This window comes from Phascolarctos cinereus, unplaced genomic scaffold, assembly GCF_003287225.1.
Source record: "Phascolarctos cinereus isolate Bilbo 61053 unplaced genomic scaffold, phaCin_HiC Scaffold_5;HRSCAF=322, whole genome shotgun sequence".
Taxonomy (NCBI): Eukaryota; Metazoa; Chordata; class Mammalia; order Diprotodontia; family Phascolarctidae; genus Phascolarctos; species Phascolarctos cinereus.
This window is the reverse complement of record NW_027555958.1, coordinates 36,779,559-36,801,588: the sequence shown is the minus strand read 5'-3', so window position 1 is coordinate 36,801,588 and position 22,030 is coordinate 36,779,559. Positions and strand designations below refer to the sequence as shown.

General features: G+C 38.6%; 2 protein-coding genes across 2 annotated transcripts in view; one reads left to right on the top strand and one right to left on the bottom strand.

Annotated features, from left to right (window-relative positions):
- Positions 1-12,040, top strand: part of CRLF3 (cytokine receptor like factor 3) — a 75,676-nt gene extending 63,636 nt beyond the window's left edge. The window contains exon 8 of the mRNA XM_020963262.2: positions 11,304-12,040. Within this exon, the coding sequence (XP_020818921.1) occupies positions 11,304-11,350 (47 nt within the window). The 3' untranslated portion in view covers positions 11,351-12,040. The remainder of the gene's footprint in view (positions 1-11,303) is intronic.
- Positions 1-20,687, bottom strand: part of SUZ12 (SUZ12 polycomb repressive complex 2 subunit) — a 37,934-nt gene extending 17,247 nt beyond the window's left edge. Inside the window, exons 1-5 of the mRNA XM_020963260.2 lie at positions 20,351-20,687; positions 17,780-17,826; positions 17,630-17,694; positions 11,860-11,928; positions 5,517-5,566 (exon numbers count right to left, since the gene is read on the bottom strand). Coding sequence (XP_020818919.1) covers positions 5,517-5,566; positions 11,860-11,928; positions 17,630-17,694; positions 17,780-17,826; positions 20,351-20,672 — 553 coding nt within the window. The 5' untranslated portion in view covers positions 20,673-20,687. The remainder of the gene's footprint in view (positions 1-5,516; positions 5,567-11,859; positions 11,929-17,629; positions 17,695-17,779; positions 17,827-20,350) is intronic.
- Between the last annotated feature and the right edge of the window lie 1,343 nt (positions 20,688-22,030).

The following is a 22,030-nucleotide window of genomic DNA, read 5'->3' as shown; positions in this document are numbered from 1 at the left end:
AAGTGAAAGCTGAAAACTAAAAATAAATAAATTTTAAAGAATGGTTGAATGGCACAGAAATAATGGATATCATATTTCTTGCCTTCGCAATGTGTGTAGGAGGAGAGAATTTGAAACCAAAAATTAGCAGACATACAGACACAAACACACACACACACCAGAAAAAAAATTTTTTTCGACCTGGAAAAAAATAGTTCAATGTGTTTTAATCTATATAAGTACTATATAACTCCAAAATGTCAACTTTTAACTTTTATTTAAGTATGGATACAAAGTCAGCATTAAATGTCACTCCTTGGAAAAAGCCTTTAGAGTGTGTCTAAAATTTAGACCCACAAGTTAAAACACCTTTGAAAGACAAAGGCTTAATCCTGTACTACCCATGGGACCCTCTCTAAATTTTCTTCTCAAATCCAAAGTTGTATTATTGCCTGTCCTGTAGGAAGTATGGTTGTACAGAAGGCTTGACCTCTGCTAGAGATATGCCTGACAACTTCCATTTTTTCCAGTGTGAAGTGGCACCTCAATTGTTCTAAAATGGATCTTATTCTGGAACCACTAATGCCACCTTCCTTTCTGTTTTTTATTGTGGTTTTTTTACTCGATATGCTTAACTTTTTGCTTCTCCTCCCACTAAATTTTATTATTACTTTTTTTTCTAGCTTTACAAAGTAATTCTTTGGTAGTTTTAATTGGTATGGGCCTAAATAAGTAAATTAATTTAGACACGATTTACTATTTCTCCAATTATTTGTGTTTTCATTTGTGTGGCGTTTCATAATTGTCTTTCTATACTTTCTTGATCTTTGCAAGTAGTCTTTCAAGTATGTTATACTGTCTGTATAGTTATTTTAAATGGAATTTATTTCTCCTGCTGTGTTTTGTTGGTAATATATAGGAATGCTGGTGACTATGGGGCTTTATTTTATATCTCACAACTCTGCTAAAATTGTTCATTGTTTTGATTAGTTTTTTTTAGTTGCCTCTCTAGGGTTCTCCAGGTAAACTATACTGTTCATCTCTAAGTGATAGTTTCGATTCCTTATTGCCTATGTTTATGTTTTCAATTTATTTTTCCTGTCTTACTGCTATAGCTAGCATGTCTAGAACAATATTGAACAGTAATGGTCATAACAGACATTCTTGCTTCATCCTTGATGTTACTGGAAAGGGCTCTATCTTATCCCCATTACAGATAATGCTTGTTCTTGATTTTAGATAGATACTACTTATTATTTTAAGGAAAATTCCAGTTATTTGATTGCTTTTGAGTTATTTTTTTTAGTAGGAATGGGTGTTGTATTGTGTCAAAAATCTTTTCTGCATCTGAAGTAATCATGAAATTTTTGTCGTTTCTGTTATTGACTTGGTCAATCATTTTTCCTAATATTGAACCAGCCCCTCATTTCTGGTATAAATCCAGTCATAATATATGATCTTTGTGATATATTGCTATAATCTCCCTGCTAGGATATGGATCAATAATAGTCTTTAGGGAAACTGCTTTGACTCTTTCTGGTTTAGCTATTAGGATCATGTTTGTGTCATGAAAGGAACCTGGTAGGGTTACTTTTTTTTTTTTAACCAATTTTTCAAACAGTTTACGTAGTATTGGAATTGTTCTTTGAAAGTGATACAATTCAGGGGGCAGCTAGGTGGCGCGGTAGATAGAGTACCAGCCCTGAAGTCAGCAGGACCTGAGTTCAAATCCGGATTCAGACCAAACACTTGACACTAGTTGTGTGAGCCTGGGCAAGTCATTTAACCCCAACTGCCTAAAAAATTTTAAAAAAAGAAAAAAAAAGAAAGTGGTACAATTCACTTGTTAATCTATCCAGTCCTGGAATTTTTCCCCTTAGGGACTGATAATTTTCAATATTGCTCTTTAATCATATTGAACAAAAGTATCAATAAGTAGCCCTTTTTAAACTGAAAGGCACTATTAAATGGGAGCTTTAAAAATACCTTCTGTATAATCTAAAATGAAATATTTTAAACATTCAACTTAGGCAAATTTAACCAGATAAAACTTCTTAAAAGAGTTTTTTAATGTTACTGCAGGAACTGTAAAAATGCTAACGCCTTCAGAAAAATACAAGTTAACTGACCTTCAAAAACTAAACTATTAAAATAACTGGGGGGGAGTGAGGGGTGACAGCATCACTGAGGATATAAGACCTATGATTTCGTCTACCAATAAAAATATCCACTTTCTCTGCCATTTATATAAGACATCTTGGCAAGTCGCTTAGAGAACTGAGAAGTTAAACGAGTTGTCCAATGACATGCAGCCAGTATGCAGACATATTTGAAACAAGCCTTCCAAACTCTAACATCAGATTTCCTCTTCAATATTTAAATAAAATACAAAATTTATTAATAGATTTTAAAAGAATTATAATATATTACAAATATTTAAATTGACATGCTATGTATGCCAAACATGAATAACTAAAACAGACACTATAGATCATAATGCTTCAGTATCCCTGAAGCAACTCAACTAATTAATTTAATTAATGGCACGGTTAATTCTAAATGCTAAGGACTGGGTTACTAAGGTAAAAAAATTTTTAAAGTGTACCCTCTGTTACAATAGCTGTACCCTAGTCAAACTGAGGAAAATATTTTAAAGGAAAGAAAACTCAAGTTTTGACATTGTTTTGTCTCTAGACCTGAAAGAAATCCTGTGGAACATTAAGACTAAAAATAATGTGCTTATTAGGGTTCATTACATTTTTTTGGAAGGTAATGTGACTCCTCCCTCTTCTCTCCTGCTAATAGAGCCTTAAGTGATCACCCTACAGCTGTCATTTGTGATGTGTATTTTTTCCCTTTAGTCTTTCAACTGCTCTAAATTCTTCAGACTGGATATCAACTCATAACCTTAATTAAATCTCATAAAAGTCACTAAAGCAGATGAACATGAATAGTCTGAAAATACAGTTCCTTATTCTAAAATGGCTTTTGGACCATCATTTTTTCCAGTTACTACTAAAAATTAATGTTTAGTGTATTCATTAAAAAGTCATATGACTTTAGCAGTTTGGAATCCATAACTCATTCTTATGTAATATACCCTTGCTTTTCCTCCCCCATGATATTTCCTTTCCATTTTCATTGCACAGGCTAATTCAACAGGCCTAGAATGCATTCTCTCCTCTTACCTCTACTTCTCAGAGCCCCAGGTTTCCTTCAAAGCTCAGTTCCAGAATCATCTTCTACATGAGCCATTTCTTCCCTCCTCCTCCTCACCCCTAACCCTTTCATCTCTCCCCTTTACAGAATGTAAGCTCTTTGGGGCCAAGGACCTTTCTTTCTGAGGTCTGTGTCTTTATTTGTATACCAAGGGCCTGGCTCTATATTAGCTGCTGAATAAATGCTTTTTAATTGAACATCATATCCTGACTTCATTGCATCAAATTTCTAAGAACTAAGGGAAGGTGAAAAGATTCTACTAGTAAAAATGAATGCAGTAAATAAAAACCCAAGCTGCTTCAAAAATGCTCAAGATAAATATTATAGTAACTAACATCCTAGAGTCCTGTCACGCAATGTCCATTAAAAAAAGATAGTGATAAAACTACAAGCAGACAACGAAAAATCACATCACAAAAGGGGCCTTCATTCTCTCCCTAAAATCTTTGTTTCCTGTGCAAAAAAAATCTACAAATACCTTGATGAACTCAGGAGAGAAATATCCAACTTTCCCCAACCAACACTAATTTTAAAGCTATTTATATGGAGCTTTTTCTTGGGAAAGGACGCTAATAGCTATTTTTTCTTATTTTAAAGCAATGCATTTGGCTTTACAAGCTTAGAATAATTTTTAATCTACGACTTTGGAAAAATTTTGGATACGGTATGATTTTTTAAAAAAATGTCAAGAAACTTTACTATTACACTTACTCTTTTCAGCTGCGTAATACCAGATTATCTGCCTGTGTCCCTGGATATTGTGGTGCTAAGTGAATTGATGAGGTTAAAAGATCTTTTTAATGCACACAGGCCTGAAATATTCCAAAAGTATCAGAGTAACCCAACAAAACACACTGAATTAATACTACAAATATTACAAAAAAAGATTCAAGTCTAAGTGAATAATGACCACTATTTTCTTAAAGTGGTCTAGAGAACAAAAGAAAGATTTAAAACAGTAGCTTTTAGTTGATTTCTATATGAATAACTGTGTGGCCCAATAAATTTCTTAGCTACAGGTATACTGAAGATAACTGAAGGGATCACTTACTCATTCCTGAAAGACATTTGGACAGCATCATCCACAGTGTTCACTAAGTTGGTAGTTGATAACTAGTCTTTAGAGTACTCAACAAATAACTCATTTATCAAGTGCCTACTATTGCCTGGTACTAGGTGTACAAATACCTCAGACATCCCTGACTTCCTCCACCATAAGGAACTTACATGTGCACAGATAAGTAAATATAAGCCATAAAAAACAAACATATAGTAATCTGGGGAAGGGAAGGCAGTAACTATAGTAATCAGAAAGAGCCAAAATGTTTATTTATTAACAGCTGTCCTAATATACTATTATCAAACCCCCAAAATACACGGATATATGTCCTAAGACTTTTTATTCCGTTGGAAGGAACGCGGGATTTTCTTGAATGCCTGAGGGCTCTAAGACAGAACTCAGTCATTAAGGTGATCCTATGCAATAATTTTTTTTTTGTATCAAGGGCAATCAGGCACTGAAGGATTATGGATTTTTATGATGATGAACGATTACCAACCTGAGGATGAATACATGACATTTTCATGCTCAACAAGCCCGTAAAGCCCTCTAGATTATATAACACGGAGGTGTAACCTTTCACACCTTTGCACTACCCAACATGTATCTCACACTCACTGGTAACTACCAGTGTACATGATGATACTCAAGTCTGTCCTCACCTTTGACATTGCTCTCTCTTGTGATATGATCCCCAGAATGATGGTTATGTAGATAGTTTTATGTTACATGATTATAAAGTTTCTGTAATAGTATATTAAGGGATACTTGGAATAGCAGAAATGATAATATGAATTAAAGATGAGAGCTAAAATTTGACCAATTCAAAGATAATACAACTAATTTTGAGATGATCATAAGACAGATGAAGCAAATGGATTTAGTATCAAGACTGGACTGTATTATCAGAATTGATGTCTAGCCTTAATGTCAATGCCAAAATGTACCTGAAAATTTAAATAGGTAACAAGAAGGCAAATAGAAAGTAAGGCTGAAGTCCGTAATATCTGAGACTCTAGGTTCAGAGATAGGCACTTTAGCCTGAATCTTCCAGAGGATCACATAAAGCAATAACTAATAACTAACTGGTTAATAAGTTCATCTCTGGAGAAATAAAAGATTTTTTTCTAAAATAATCACTGAATGATCATTATAAGTAATTTCAGAATTACTAGGAAAAGATGGGGCATTTTACACATGTACAAAAAGCATTTTCTGTGGGAATGCCAACATTATTAAACTTTTAAAAGGTACATACCATTTTTGTGGAAGAAACCAGTAAATGTAAGCTGTAGATGAGCTGACAAGCTAAACAAAGAAAAGGAAAAATTAGGATGTGTGCTCAAAGTTCATGATGACAAGACTGGTTATTTAAATTCCCTGTATTCTTGGGATTTTGACGTGCAAAAATTAAAAATTAAGTTTTTTACTGGCCAAAGTACAATTTCTACCCCCTCATTCCTAATTTCTAAATATTTTTACTTCTGGCCCACAAGTCCAAAATCCTATTTTACCTACTTTTTAAAGAGAAAAACAAGAGGATGAATGTTTTCACATCGATAATAATTCTTCCTCACTACAAGAAGTTAGAAAGGAAAACAGAAGATCCTACGAGATTATTTTTCTTGCTTTAGCTTCCCTATGAGTAAAATGGGGATATTTGTATTCCTGTTTTCAAAGGATGTTGTTAGAAGACAAGTGAATCTATTCAAACTACTTTGTGCATTCTACAGCTATAGAAATTTAACAAATTCCTGCAAAACATTTAATTATGTTCCTCTTTAAATTATGATAGCCACACACATATTCAAGCACTTCTTCAGATATCAACTTACTGGGAACAATTTTATCTGGTTTCAATCTTAATTCTAATTTAAGGAACAACAAAAGGAGGAAAGCATTTAGAAGACTGTTTTAAAGGCATATAAGTGGGAAAGAAAATTACAGAGATGAAACGGATGAGAAAATGAAAAACTGAGCAAAATTTTCAACCACATAAGATATTCCCTGTAACCTCACAGTTTACTCCTGGAGAACTAAGAATAAGACCACAGAATTGGCTGATTAGGTGGTCACACTAAACACTTAGTTTCAGGAGCCATGTTGCAAGTGATTAAGAAAAGGGGTGGATGTCGAGAAAATGGAGGTAAAAGGATACTGGTTCAAGAAGTTGGTAATGAAAGAAAGGAGAGACAAAGTTTCAAATGAAGTTTTGCAGTAAAATGTGTTCAGCAATTCATTTTGTGAAAAAAGAGGAGGCATCAGCAGAAAAGGGAATGATGATGCTAGAAATTAAGGATGTAAAGCCCTAGAGGAGGTGGAGCACAAGTGGAAGGTTTGGCCTTACAGAAACCCACTTTCCTCTGAGATGAGGGAAGGACTGAGAAATCGGGTATAGAAGGCAGGTCTTCGGAGGTAAAAGTAGGTAGGTGAGAGAGTGAGCTCACCCTAGATGACTTCTATCTCCTTTGCAGTGAAGTAAGTGGGGTTATTCGCCCAGAGCTGAGTGAGGAAGGAGTCTTAAGGAGAGCAAAGGTTTGAAATACCTGCTTTTGGAAGTGCAACAAGGAATGCAATGGTGATAAAAGGATTGCTGAGCAACAATGAGACCCTAGAGCTAATGTTTTATAACAAACTTTAAGTAAACCATAACAAAGGTATATGGTCATTAAACTTTAAATTGCCAACCGAAACATAAGATTACATATTTTAAGTTTTAAGGGACCATGTCAGTCATCTAGCCCAACCCTGTCATTGTGCAGATGAGGAAACTGAAGCTCAGAAATTATATAAACTGTCACACCATTCCCTCTTGAAAACAGGGCAATTTTATATAAATGTGAAAATGTCTCATTTCATACTGCTAATTCTGATGGGTTGATTTAATCCAAATTGTATCTAATTATGGCAAAATGAGCAGGGGCAAGTATTCTTGCATAGTCTATGCATAAACTAGGCCTCAGAATCTTAATCCTAATTGTACCAAAGTTCAGAAGCTACCTTTTCCTAATTCCTAAGCACTAGATCATTGTCAAACTCACTACGCCAAAGTGTTTAACATTAAAAGTTATTTGACTCACCAGTAGCAGGCATAAATATACCTTCAAGGACTCTGGTTTCTACACAATATTAAGGCCCTCCAACTGACCTATAGATAATTACTAGCTTGAGGGACCAAACATTTTACCTGATGACTAATCAGATACACTGAAAACCCCAACCCATTACATAATGCCAGCCATCTGGCAAATGAATTCTGTGGCTCAGCTCACCTCACTAGCTAGAAAACTCAAAGCCTATCTTACAAACACTGATCAGTTGTTTTGATTTCTGAAGAAAAATTTAACAGTTCATTCAATAATCATGTTATTGCATGCCTACCAATGGGAAAAGCACCAGAGGGATGGAGGTGAAAGAGGGAGGAGTTCAGGCTATTTAAAAAAAAAGCCAGAAAATCTTCTTGGTTTTTATCAACAGAATTCCATTCCAACATAAAGATAAGGGCAAGAGAAATTTCCAGAGAATTCTACATGACCTAGAACCACTGAAATGTGCACCAAGACAAGTATGCAACTTAGTTTACTGTTTAATTTCCAGACAGCCAAAGAAAAAAGTATCATTATGGTTTTCTGCAACACAGCACTGGAAGGGAAAAGAGACTGTCACCATTAAATCTGCCCTACTAGTAACAGACTCATCTTCCTAAGTGACAAAACCCTCCCAGTGACTCCCACAACATGATCTACCAACCTTTACCATCTGTACCCCAGTCCTTCTACATGTTTGCTCGTAGCGCTTCTCCCTTCTCCTGAGGCTCCTCTCTATACTTTCTCATCCTACACTTGGTTCTAATCCTGGCTATTCCACCATCCCAGCCCTGCGTTACTCTTTTCATTGCACTTACTATCACCAATCCTTTACATGCCACTAAATTTAGCAGTAAGCAGTCCGTCAACAGGCTTTTAGTAAGCACTTACTATACTTACTAAATACAGCCAGGCATTGAGCTGCTAAAGCTAGGAATACAAGGAGAGGCAAAACAGACTCTGCTCAAGCACACATTCTAATGGGAAGAAGGACATGCAAACAATTCCATACACACAAGATCTATGCAGTGTAAATGAAAGGCAATCTTGGAGGGAAGGTGCTAGGAGAGCCCCACAGGGGAGGTGCACCCTTGAAGGGGAGCAGTCCAGAGGCTGGAAAGGCCTTTTGTAGAAGGTGGGATTTGTGCTGCGTCTTGAAGGAAGCCAGGAGGCAGAGAATTCTAGGCAAAGGAGGACAGCCAGTATAAAAGGCATGACGTCAGGAAGGGCAGTGTGACTGAACATCAGAGTACACAATTAAGGTGCAAGAATACTGGAAAGGTATGTAAGGGCCAGGGTTTGAAATGTTTTTTTTTAATAATCTACCTTTTTACATATAGATTCTTTCCCTTCAGCTAGATTGCTGGCCTGAAGCGCACCTCTCAGAACATCTAAGTGCAAAGCCGAGCATCATATACTAGTGGTCACTCAAATATCTATTCATGATTGGTTAACCTGCTAAATTTGAAGTTCTTTACACGCAGAGGCTGCAGTAAGGTTTTCTATACTGTTAGTTTTTACATGACGCAGTACTTACTCAGCATGAAGCTGGTACTTCCTAAATATGTGCTGAATGACCAACTCCAATTTCAGAGGACTGATGATGCAAACAACCCACCTCCTGCTGAGATGTGAGCAACTCAGGGGCAGAGTGAGAAGTACTTATCTTTAGGACATATTCAATGCAGAAATTTGTTTTGATTATGAATATTTGTTACATGAGTTTTGTTTTTCTTTTTTCTTTTCCAATGGAGGGAGAGGTGGGGAAAGAAAAGAGATTTTTGTTAATTGAAAAAAAATTTAGTCACTTGCTAAAGGAACAAACTGAATAAATATAAACATAAATATGCTCAAGTATTATTTTTTTACTGCAGTTATATGTGAGAAACAGCAGGGAGTAGAGGAGAGAGTGGTCTAAGTTAGCAAGACCTGTGCTCAAGCCCTATCATAGCAGCTGTGTCCTCTGGGGTGAAGTCACAACCTCACAACCAGATGCCAACCTTTATTAGTAGAATTTTCTTCATTGGCAACTATAAGGAAATCAGAGGCTAGTGAATAAAAAAAGTCACTGGTAGGTATGCTCCAATCCTCTACTAGACTGCAGCTTCTAGCAGGACAAAAGCCTTCATTTTACAGTTGACTTAAGGGTTTCTGAATTAAACTGCTGAATGAGATGGCAGTTCCTAACTTTTTCCTTTCTCCCCATTCTTGCATTCTTATGCTTTGAACTTGCAATTTTAATTACAGTGAGGAAAGGTGGCATAGTAGAGAAAACACAGGCCTCAGAACGAGCAAACAGTGGGCTCTAGACCCACCTCAGATCATCCTGAGACTGGCTGTGTGACTCTCACAAGTCACTTCTCTCAGTGCTAAAGGCCTTTGTTAACTGCTGTAATTGAGTGACAAAGGGCTGACCTGCACTGGTAGATGGGAGTTTCCTCATCTAGGAATTCCCTATATCAGTGTAACCACAGGTCAAGCACCTCTCCTTATTTTACAAATTAGTTTAAAAAAACAATCCATTCTTCAATAGAAAATAGCAACTAAGTTTCAAGCTTCTCAGGTATTCTGCTGACCAAACTAATTTTCTCACTACTTCAAATATTAAAGATCAAGTTTCTTGATATAAATAAACACAGTACATTAAGTGAATAGTGTCCCATTGTAGTGTTTCAAAGAATACCTCATGTAATCTAGCACTTAATAAAGTATTTTAGATTACATACATTTAGGCATCCACATATCAAAAGTGACACATTGTGAAAAAGTATATTTGATGCACTGAAGTTCATTATACAATTCTAATTAATGGGTACAATTAAGATTTTAAGAACTTGAAAACTGACTTTTGATGGAATTGATTACTAAGAAATAACAAAGTTTTTTTAAAATTTAAGCAACATACAGCATCTAAACATGATAAGCCATAGTTTAGCATCACATAAAATTCCATTATCAATGAATCACTTTAAGAATATCTAGCTTACAAGCTTCTCTTACATATAAATAACAATCTCAGCGGAGATCCGGATCCACTGAGGATGCCATTGCCTGAAAAGTTATCAAGAGATATAATCTGGGCATCTTGTGCTGAATCTCCAAATGAGCTCTCAAACAGAAACAATGTTATCAATGGCAGTTGAATCTGTATTACTATTAATACTATAGTTCAGTTACAAGAATTGGATGAGCTTTTGTGGACCACCCTAGGAAATTACCAACCATTGATAACATTGTTTCTATGGGAAAATGGTTTCCAAATTCCAAACTTACAAAAACCTTCTGAAACAGAACCTGTTCATAAATCAGTGATGGGCAGTATATGGAAACATTCCAAGTGTAAGATTTTTTTTTTGCAAAAGCAGGTTAAAAATCAGTTTTTACTTAAAAAATATTCAATAGTCATAAATGTATTTCATTCCAAAGATAAATTTTAAGAGTTTGAATAAACTGTTCTCACGGAAAATTACTAAAAAATGTTAACAGTTGTATTTAGAAACAGTAATTTCAAAAAAATGTAAAAACTGGCTATGCATTCTCATTTATTTATTGCTTATATGACAAAAACTCTTAAAGAAAAATGACGTACAGCTTAGTACACAGTCTATTCAAGGCCTTTCATTAAGCAAGATGAAAACAAAAAAGAACGCTAAATTTACCAGAGGGCTTCGGATCAATCACTGGCTCTGCCATTTAGTATTAATGGCATGACTAGGGGCAAGCCCTTTAACTTTTGTGGGCTTCAGTTTCCTTATCAGTAAGATAAGGGATTTGGACTAGATTTATAAGATCCCTTTTCCAACTTTAATTTTATGACCAATTATTTCCTTCAGAACTCCCATCTCTTTATAGTTTTATCTTACTTGGTATTCAAGTAATCAATAAGGAAATAAAGCACAAATTCCTGGTTTTTTTCTAGGTACTCTATTTTATAAATGTTTTCTTGATCTTTTTTTAAGGTGCCCCTGTTTTGTCACAGGCAGACCATCTACCCATTCAGCTCTGAACATCGTGTTCCCAAAGGCAAAGACATAATTGTGAACAATCAGCAAACATTTATTGAACACCTAAGTGCCACACACTGTGCTAGGTGCTGAAACCACCTCCACCACAAGGAGTTTATGCTTTCAGTGATGATGGAGCTAAGTAATATTTTGCCTAAAAAAGGAGAACTTCAAGGATTATCCTACACAATCACTGTCTTCACATACTTTAAGGACTGTCTTGAGGAAGAAGGCCTATCTCTACTTTCTCTTCCTCTACGAAGTCTGGGATCAAATTGGAAAAAAAGTACATATAAAGAGCTCAATACTGAGCTACCCAACCGCAGTGGAATGGGCATCTCATCATTAAGCAATGAGCTCTGGAGCACTGGATCAAATGGGGCTGGACACTCACCAGTCAGGGATGTTATAGAACAGATTCCTGTATTAGGCTCAGGTCTTTTATGGGATATCACCACTGTTATTACATTTTGCCTTATTTCTATCACTCATATATGCTAATTTACCTTACCTATGAGATTCTTGATCTCCTTTCATTTTCTCTACTTTTGATAGCATGTCATCAACTTTAAATGTTTTCCTGCAAATAAAAAAAGAGAGAGAGAAATAAGTTGTTTGCTTCTCAATTGAGGGAAAATAAGAACTAAGTATACTTTAATGGCACTAGAATAAAACAAAATAGAGATTTCTCATTTTGCCTCCTCTCTTGCTTTAACTAAGTTAATTAGACAGGGTTGGTCAAGCATAACAACTGGCATTCCTTTTCAAAAGAATTTATATGATGGTAAAACAAGCATATGGAGATAATCACTAATACTTGGTGACTATCTGAAACCTTTCAATTTCTGTTAAGGTGTTATTTTCTATAGATTTTGTAAAAAGGAAAACATCAGGGGGCAGCTAGGTGGCCCAGCAGATAGAGTACTGGCCCTGGAGTCAGGAGAACCTGAGTTCAAATCTGGCCTCAGACATATAATACTTCTTAGCTGTGTGACTCTGGGCAAGTCACTTAACCCCAATTTGTTCACCAAAAAAAAAGAAAAAAAAAGGAAAATACCTAATTCCACATACTATACCAAAGTACCAAAGGTGTAAGTTCAGATCTTTTTTTCCTTACAAACAGTGGAAACTAAATTTTGAGTTAGATTAAAAGTTGGTCAATAGTCATCAAACTGCTTTGAAGTCAATTTAGGGTATACACCAAATGAAATTTTAGAAATTTAAAACTGACTGGTAAATCAGTTTCATGGCAGAAAAAAAATCCAAAAGAAGTCTAAAAGGGAAACACTGTGTTACTTAAGCACAAAATCTCAAAGCAATTAAAGAATTAACAGGTTCTAAGGAAAATCTCACATAAATTCTTATGGTGACACCAAATATACAGACTCCAAAATATAAAATAAAAATCTAAAGCCACATGTAATTTCATTTATCATAAACATATTCTGTTAATAACTATTAGACACTAATAATTGATTCCGGACATTTAAGGGATTACTAACACATCTTTTCATAAATAGTCTATCAATAGAGAAATGCTAGTGTACATTCCTTGTAGGATCTTGAAAATGAAGTCAGCAGGGACTGCAAAACCAAGGACCAATTTTACTTTCAGAGGTATTAAGACTATAATGTGCTATTAGTAACCTAAAGAAAACTTATTATCTTTAGCAGTAATCTAATTTTCATACAAATGTATCATCAAATATAGCATACTATATAATGACTGGCAACCACCAGTTCCATGAAAAGGAAAAGGAGGGAAATATAGCAAGAATATTTCAGTTTCCTGATTCCTACTATAATATTTATATACAAATCAAAATATTTTATCCTGCTGACAGATTCAACATTTCAAGTGGAGGTAGGGTAGCCTGAACCAGACGCTGCCTTTTTCAACTATTAGTCCAGTCATTCTGTATACTGTAACATGCAAACTGGAAGATTTTCATGATACATGTGAATACAGGCTCATTGTGGGAATAAAAGATTTCTGATTTCTATAGCTTTTTTCATTTTTATTTTTAACCACCACAGTGGCTACACAAAATTCAGCAAAGCTGCTCCACTACTTAAATAGCATTCTATGCAACCTAAGAGGCCTGTTATGAATCCATTTTTTCACATGATTTGAATAAAAACATGCTTTCAATCAGATACCAGGTACTCCCTTGGAATACCAATTAAAGCCTCGAACTACAGCAGTGGCAACAAACCCTAAGGTCCTCACGTGCCATAGCAGTCTCTGGTTGTGGTCACTTTTGACTTTAAATATGAAGGACCATCATTCTTTTGGCTGCTTCCCTCTGTATATATGTTTCGTGGAGAAAATGCAGTTATTTTTTAATATATTGGTACTTAATATATAGTCACTGTTTATGTGATTACTTGCCTTACAACACTATAATCTCCATGAGAGCAAGACTGTTGTCTTTTCTTCGTATTATATATAGAGTGTCTTGAACAGTATAGTAAGGACCTATTAAATATTTGCTGAAATTAATAATTATTTCCAAGTGGGTTTTGAAGTTTCTGTGGAAACTTTTAAGACTAGGGCAGATACCACCTTTCTCAAATGGTTAATATGAAATCCTGCTTGGTAGCAAAGGGATAAATTAGGAAGTCTAAGGTCTATCCCCCCTCCTTGTAATGCCATGAATCACTAGCACAGTGTAGCATGGGAGAAAACATACAAATTTAATAGCCGTATGAAATCTGAACTAGTATAAAGAACCCCCTAAGAAAAAGCAAATATCCCTCCCATCCCTATACTATAAATGTTTTTCTAGTCATTTAAAGGTCTTCAAAAAGTAGGAAATAAGTGATGATTTTTTTTAAAGTCTAACTTTCTGTAACTTCTTAGAGAATTCATAAGCAATTCAGAGTAAACCAGGGGAAATGATTTAAGAAAGTTGGATGACAGTCTGCTATAAAATACTGTAGTTCTGTTAAGAAAAATAAAAAACCAAAAGAAAAGTAAAAGTCTTAAGAAGTCAAGCAAAGCAAATGTCAGAACAATAGCTGTTTAAAAAGGGGGCAGGGTGGCAAAGTTGACAGAACTTCAAATGAACTTGGAAAGGGACAAAGAAAATACTCACTTTGGTATTTTGTCAGTTAACTTTTAGTTACTTTTATTTATAGTTTACTAATGTTAAATCTTATCAATCTAGAAAAAAACAAAAACACTGCTTATTAAAGTACTCTAGAAAAAAAGAAAGCACTCTGCTTTCATAATTTTGCTGCAAACATATAGATAGGGACTGAACCTGTGATTTCATTAATACAGAGAACTTCAGGATGAGGAAATTTTCTCTACCAAAGCAGGTAGGCACCATCTCTGCAACTAACATTCTCGGGGAGTTGCCTAAAGTGGTCTGGCCTGTAAATGTGTAAATGAAAAATGTTTAATAAAATAAATAAAAAAATACAAAACAGCATAATATTAATTTGGGGGGTTTTAAAGTCAATACGCAGCCCTGTTTCTATTGGAGTTTAATAGGAACAGTCTGGCGCCCTTGTTCAGTTAACACTTACATTATGTCTAAAGTGGTACTTCAACCAGCTCTTCCCAGCTCCAAGGCCAACTCTCTATGCACTGCCCCATGATTACCTCAAACATATCAGTCAGTATTCACACAACCAAATAATAAATGCTTGTCGAAAAGTTATTCTTCCATCACCTTAGAAAGCTACATACTCATTTCAATAACGCTATCACTCTTGGCTCAGAAAGTAGCTACAAAAATGCTATTCTGAGTAACAGCAGCACTATATGCTCAAAAAATAAGTACCCTGCTGAAAAGGACAACCTTCATTGAGATCTATAAATCAGCATATTATTGAAAAAATTGTCTCACTGCCTGAAAGTTACATCTCATATATGTGATAACATCCCTAGTAATTTTTTTTTGGAGGCAACCGGGGTTAAATGACTCGCCCAGGGTCACATAGCTAGCAAGTGTCTGAAACTAGATTTGAACTCAGGTCCTCCTGACTCCAGGGCTGGTGTCCTATCCACTGTACCATCCAGCTGCCCCAATCCTTAGTAATTCACATTCATTTCTGTGAGAACATGAATCGTGACTTATCATTCTCAGATAACAAAAAAAGCAAAATATTTCCAAATTTCTGAAAAGCCAGTTCTTCCACTGAAGAGCAAGGAAAAGGACAACAATTAAGTTTATCAAAAACAAAACCAAAAACTCTGTACTATGACACCAAACATTTAAAACTGTTTTCATACACTGGCAAAACAATTTAATCCTACTCTGAGATCAAGTAGCACAATAAAAAGGACAGGGGAAAAAAACCTATCATAATTATGGGATAAGTTAATTTGGAATTTATTTTATTTTTTTGCAGATCAATTCTTTTTTTTAGGGGGAAGGGGCAGGGAATGGGGGTTAAGTGACTTTCCCAGGGTCACACAGCTAGTAAGTGTCAAGTGTTTGGTCTAAGGGGGGATATGAACTCAGGTCCTCCTGACTTCAGGGCCAGTTCTCTATTCACTGCGCCACCTAGCCACTCCCAGACCAATTCTTAAAGCACATGAATCTTATTCTTTATTGACTCTGTACCAAATATTTTAGATACCTTGGTTTGTCTGCATTAATGAAAATATGGTAACAAGCTAATGAAAGCAAAATAGGCTTTTAATAATGAGTTAAGTTATAGCAGACCAAATTGTACAGCAGTTGATTAAGTCACTTATTTTGGCACCTAGATCTTTCATTACCACTCAACTCAAAAAATATATTTAAGTATCTACTGTGTACCTTAGTGTAGATGCAAAATTTATATGAAATATGGTTCCTAACCTCATGGAGTTTACAGTCAATACAAAAGTAGTTAATATATAACCCCCCTCCCAAAATTAGTCAATATAAAAGTAATTAGAAAATTGAATGGTTTAAATATAGAACCTCCTTGGACCTCAATTTTCTCAAATATAAAATGGGGGAGGGGGGTTATTTGCACTAGATGGCCTGAGGTCACTTTCATAGCTCGAGTCTTACTGCTGTGTTAAGGTCCAACCATAACGAATTTATTGCCTAGGAATACCAAAGGCTTCCAAGGGGAAATGGCATCTCTGTGAGGCTTTAAAAGGCAAGTCGGAAATCAACTGTCAAAGTTGAGAGAGGGCGAGAACACAGGGAAGAACCAAGACAGAGGCAGGACAGGGCAGATCACACACTAGAGGACTGCAAGTAATTCAAGTTTGGCTAAAGCACAAAATTTGTTGAAGGAAGTTGTATGAGAATAAGGTCGGAAAGGCAAGGTTGTGCTATACTGTCAAGTATTTTCAATGCCAGACTAAGGAGTTTGTGTTTTACTTGGCAGTCAATGGTAGTCACTGAATGATTGTGAGTAGAGAAAAAACAAGATCAGAAACATATCTGCCACATATTCCCAGGTAGGAACTTGGTAATATCAACTATAAAATGCAGTTCTTGGTCAAGGTAGGTCGCCAAGTAATACAAAGTACAAAAAAAAAAAATCTAAGCTTGTCAAGGTATATCCTCAAAGCTCAACTAGATGTCTTGGTGGGGAAAAAGCCAACTCCCATGACTGCTGAAAGTTCTAAAACACTTTTCAAACTAAAATATTAAATTAAATGACTAAAACTAAGTTTATTTTAAGATATTAAAGTGTTTTTTAAAAGGCCCTAATTCTAAAACTGAATACTTAACATTAATTTTCTAGTTCAAATGCCTTACTTAACCGTAACATGCCATAATTTGGAAGACAACAGGAACCCAACTATACACTTAGGAAAACTGGCTTATTTTATGTTTTAAAGTATATTTATCAACGATGAGGGGCACTAAACTTACTTGGCAAATACGAGTCATGAAATGATAGCAGTTCTACCTAAAGGTTCACACTCTAAGAGCTGACTTAAGTCTTCTTTTATTGTTCAGTGGGCCAAGTATTACAGTAGGCAGCCAATAATTACTTTGTTGTGTCTACAACAAATGCCCAAGACCACTTTACTGAGTATTATAAATTCTCAAGCTTTAAAGTTTGGATATAACTACTTGCTCAGCAAGAAATTATGTCAGGTCAGAATGAACCAATTTTGTTCATTTTTCTACCAACATACTTCTCTGAGGGAAAGCAAATTTTTTCTACAATACTTTACAAAGATAACAGCACTTGAAAATATTGCATGACATTTGTCCAGTCAACCCCCCTCCCACTTCAGTTTTCACATTTAGATTGTTCTAAGTTTAAATAATGCTTAGCTTAGATTAGTTTTAAGTAAGATTCATAAAATGTACCTTTTGATGTTTGTTCTGGAGTTTCGGTGAGACATGTAAGTAAGAGTTCTGTGCAAAAATATTGGCTATAAAAAAGTTTAAAAAATTGTTAAAATTAAATATAGATTAAGTACTAAGTAAAGATATTGATTGGTATTGTCAAACACTTACCGCTATGAGATTTCGAGTACGAAGAAATCTATAGATCTGTGTTGGTTCTGTATAATGAAAGAAAAAAATTCAAATGTTATCAAAAGTTATTTATTATCCCAGTTAAAAAAGATAATTATGGAAATTCTATACAGTATAACAAAATCCAAACCATAATTCACATTAACAAAAATTAGACTTGCCTCCAACAACACCTTACTATAATCAAAAGCAGGAGAGAAAAGAGTGACTGCCTTTTGTAAAATTTGTAAATTATAAATTGTAAGATCTGCTCCACCTGATTTTCTGTCTAAGTAAGAATAGATTCTACTTTTTCTAAGCACTATGTATACAAAGCCAACATCTAGTAAATAAACCTTTAGGTCCTACCTGTCAGCTTTCACAATACTGGACATTGAAATTACTCAATATTTCAAATACTTATTTTAGGAGAAAGTCCTTATAAACTAGAAAAACAGCTCCAATTCTCAATTGATACACTGATAATCTCAACTTTTTAGATCTTTGATACTTTAATACACTGTTCTGCTCAAGTTTTTCATATGAAGCTATAAATCACAAAAATAGATAAGGCTTCTTTTTTTGACAACTGATTAGTGTTCACTTTGCTGCATGCTACATGTCCCTTAAGATAATCATTCCAATATTAAGATATATACCAGTGTATCTTATATTACTAAATAGGAAAAAAAGTTCTATCCTCCATCCATCCTAGATTTTCTCCAAAATGGGGCAAAGTTATATTCATAACATAATTAAATTTTACATAAATCATACATGAATTAGGGTCCTTAAAACATTAATGCTGTTCAGTTGTGTCCGACTCTCTGTGACCTCAGTTGGGTTTTCTTGGCAAAGATACTGGTGTGGTTTGCAATTTCCTTCTCCAGCTCATTTTTACAGATAAGAAAACTGAGGCAAACAGGGTTAAGTAACTTGCCCAGGGTCACCCAGCTAGTGTCCGAGGCTGGGTTTGAACTTAGGTCTTCCTGACTTAAGGCCCAGTGCTTTATCCATTTCACCACCAAGTTGTCCCTACATAGGTTATGTACAATCAGACCTCCTTGCAGTAATTAACATGGCATTTTATTACCTATCAGAGATTGACATCTCAGAATTCAACAGTAAACTCTGGGTTTCAGTGATATCCAGAGACAAAAGAAAAATTACTTAATTTTAAAGTTTCCATTAGGATGCTTATTATCACTGCACTTTAAGAAAGCTCATTATTTTCGACTACCAAAGCTCACCTGGTTTTCAAAGCAAATTAAAACTGAGAAAGATGAGCACCGTTCTTTATCAAGGCTAAAGTTTCATTACAATGAAAACAGGGATTTTTGAAATAAGCCCCAATTCAAATTTCCTAATCATATATGAGGAGTGGAGGGCCAATATTCAACAAGGCAATTTCTCTTTCCAAGAACAGCTGACAACCTGAACTTTAGATGATGCATAAAACTTAAAACACATAACTGTAGCAGGGATGCTAACTTATCTACAGATTTCTAAATTACTAAGTCATCTCAAACTACAGGATATGGGGGGGGGAGAAGAGTAAAAACTAGAACATAACACACATTACCAGAACAATTCAGGTTATTCATAATTCTGATGTTAAATACATTGGGAGTTTTTTCCACAGAGAAAATAAGCACCTCTAAAAAAACATTAAAAGCTAAAAATGGACCAAGAAAACGTCTTAAGGGTTGTTATGAGGGAAGAGTTAGTTAGATTCCTGAAATCGCTAAACTGTAAGCAGTTCACTTTCACGCCTCCGTTTTGTGTAGCCTTAAGACCAGAAGAGTGTTTTTCCAAGATGTGAAGGCTAACATGTTAAACAGCCTAGTGAGGGGCATCAGCAGCACTGCCGCCACCGCCACCACCCAAGCAGCAAAAATCAACCCCGTTAGTTCCTTAGGTTTTTTCTTTCTTTCAATCTCTGCGATTTGATCACTTTTGTGCCCTGGAACCTACAGCTGAAATTTCTGGGATTCTCGAACACGAGTAATTCGGGGAATCTGACCGCCTCTCAAGTCAACCGGTAACCTGGTTCAGATTCTCCCTAAGAGGAAATCTGCTCCCATAGTGGGGCCCATTGCTCCCTCGTGGAGCGTGAGGAACCTGCCCCCGGACTCAGCACACGAGGGAGTGGGGGTCCCAGGAGGGGTGCACATTCCCTGGTCCCCTCCGCACGTTGGCTCCATGGGGAAGGGGTCTCCTTGCCCTGGGAGCAGTGGAGGGGGGGGAGGGTCCCTTAGCCAGAGGGAAGGGAAAGTCCCTTGTTCTAGAGGCAAGGAAGGGTCCCTGAGTGTTCAGGAAAGAAGCCTCTTGGAGGCGGAAGGAGGCGAGGGGAGGTCTCTTATTGGGGGGGAGTCCCTCAGTGAGGGGGCCCTTAAGCGGGGGAGGGGAGTCCCTAAGTGTTGGGGCACGGGAAGGGGGACCCCTGAGTGTGGGGACAAGGGAGGGGGGGCCCTTAGGCGGAGTAGGGAAGCGAAGAGAAGGGGGGGCCCTAGCTGGAGGAAAGGGGTCCCAACTCCCTCTCCCCCCCCGCCCCGACCCCCGCACACTCACTCTCGAAGGCCTGGAGGAAAAGCTCGTGGTCAGCCTGGACCTGCTCCATTTTCGGCTTCTTCACGGGCAGCACGGCGGCCCCCGCAGCCGCCGCCACCGCCGCAGAGGAGGCCGAGGAGGCCGAGTAGCCGCCCCCGCAGCCGCCGCCGCCGCCGGCCTTGCCGCCCGAAGCCGTGGCCGCCACGGCCGCCGAAGCCCCGAAGCCGTGGCCGTGGCTGTGGCCCCCGCCGCCGCCGGAGCCGGCCGAGCCCGCGCTGGGCCCCGAGCCGCCCCCTCCCCCACCGCCGCCACCGCCGCCGCCGCCGTGCTTCTGAGGCGCCATGGCCGAGGAGGCTGCTCCTGCCGCCGCCGCCGCCGCCGCGAGCCCCCCGCCGCCAGCTCCCCGCCGGGAGGGCGGGCCGCGGAGACGGGGACGGGGAAGCGCCGGCCCCAGCGACCGCCCGCCCGCCGCCCGCGCACGGGGGAGAGGAGGGAGAGAGAGGGGAGGAGAAGAGGAGAGGAGGAGAGGGGAAAGGAAGGGAGGAGAGGAGAAGAGGAAGGAAGGAAGGAAGGAGGGCGGACGGCGGGGGGAGGGAGGGAAGAAAAAATACAAGCGCCCGCTCCGGCGAGCCCCGCTCCGCTCCGGAGGCCCGCGCACCCGAGCCCGAGCCCGGCCTCTCACCGCCCCCCTCCTCCCGCAGCGCCGATTGGCCGCCGGGCGCGCGCGCCGCCCGCCCGCCCGCGCCCGTTGGCCCGCCGCGGCCTCGGCGCCTGTCACGCGGATGCGGGGGCCCTCGGGGGTGGGGGGAGCAGGAGGAGGAGAGGCAGGGGAGGGGTTGGTTGGCCGGTGCGCGCGGCCGCTCGCGGGCCCGACCGCCTCTTTGAACTGAATTCGCGGGAAAATGAAGGGTCAGAGCGGCCTTCCCTCCCGGCCGCGGTGCATTGTGGGAGAGGACCCCAGCGCGAGTCGCGAGTCGCGGGCCGGCCTCTCTTTTCCCTCCCCCCCCCCCGGCCTCCGCCAGCCGGTCCTAGGCTAGACTCTGAGCCTGCGCATTGCCGAGGGGCGGGGCGGCCGCCTACCGGGTTTTAGGTGCCCGCACCTTGAGATCTCGGCCCCGGCCCCTAGCTTTTGACAGATGGGGGAGGGGCGCTCCTGGCTCGGAGGAGGCGGCTGGGATGGGAAAGGGGGGGGACGGGGGGGGGCCGGAACGCTCGGCCCCTTCTGCCCCTCACCTCATTGGGCCTTCCTAATTTGGGGGAGGAGAGGAAGAAGCCAGAGGACCCGGGTGCCTGTCCTTGTCCCGACTCTGGCCAGCCTGGTGACCGTGGTCAAGTCCCTTGGCCCCTTCTTCCCCTCACCTCATTGGGCCCTCCTAATTTGGGGAAGGGGAGGAAGGAACCAGGGGACCCTCGTTTCTGTCCGTGCTCTGACCCTAGCCTGGTAGCTTGTCCAAACTTGGCCCCTCTGAGCCTCAGTTACCGGCTCTGTCAAGTCTGGGAGTTGGACTAGGCAAGGGATCCTGAGCTGGGGTGCATGAGCTTGTTTTTAAAACGATTTTGTTAGCTTCAGTACAACTGTTTTCCCCTATAGTCCCGTGTATTTTATTCACATTTTAAAACATTACTCTGGGAAGGGGTCTCTAGGCTCCACCAGACTGCAACCCCCCAAGAAAGATGAAGAAGCCCTGGACTAGAGGGCCG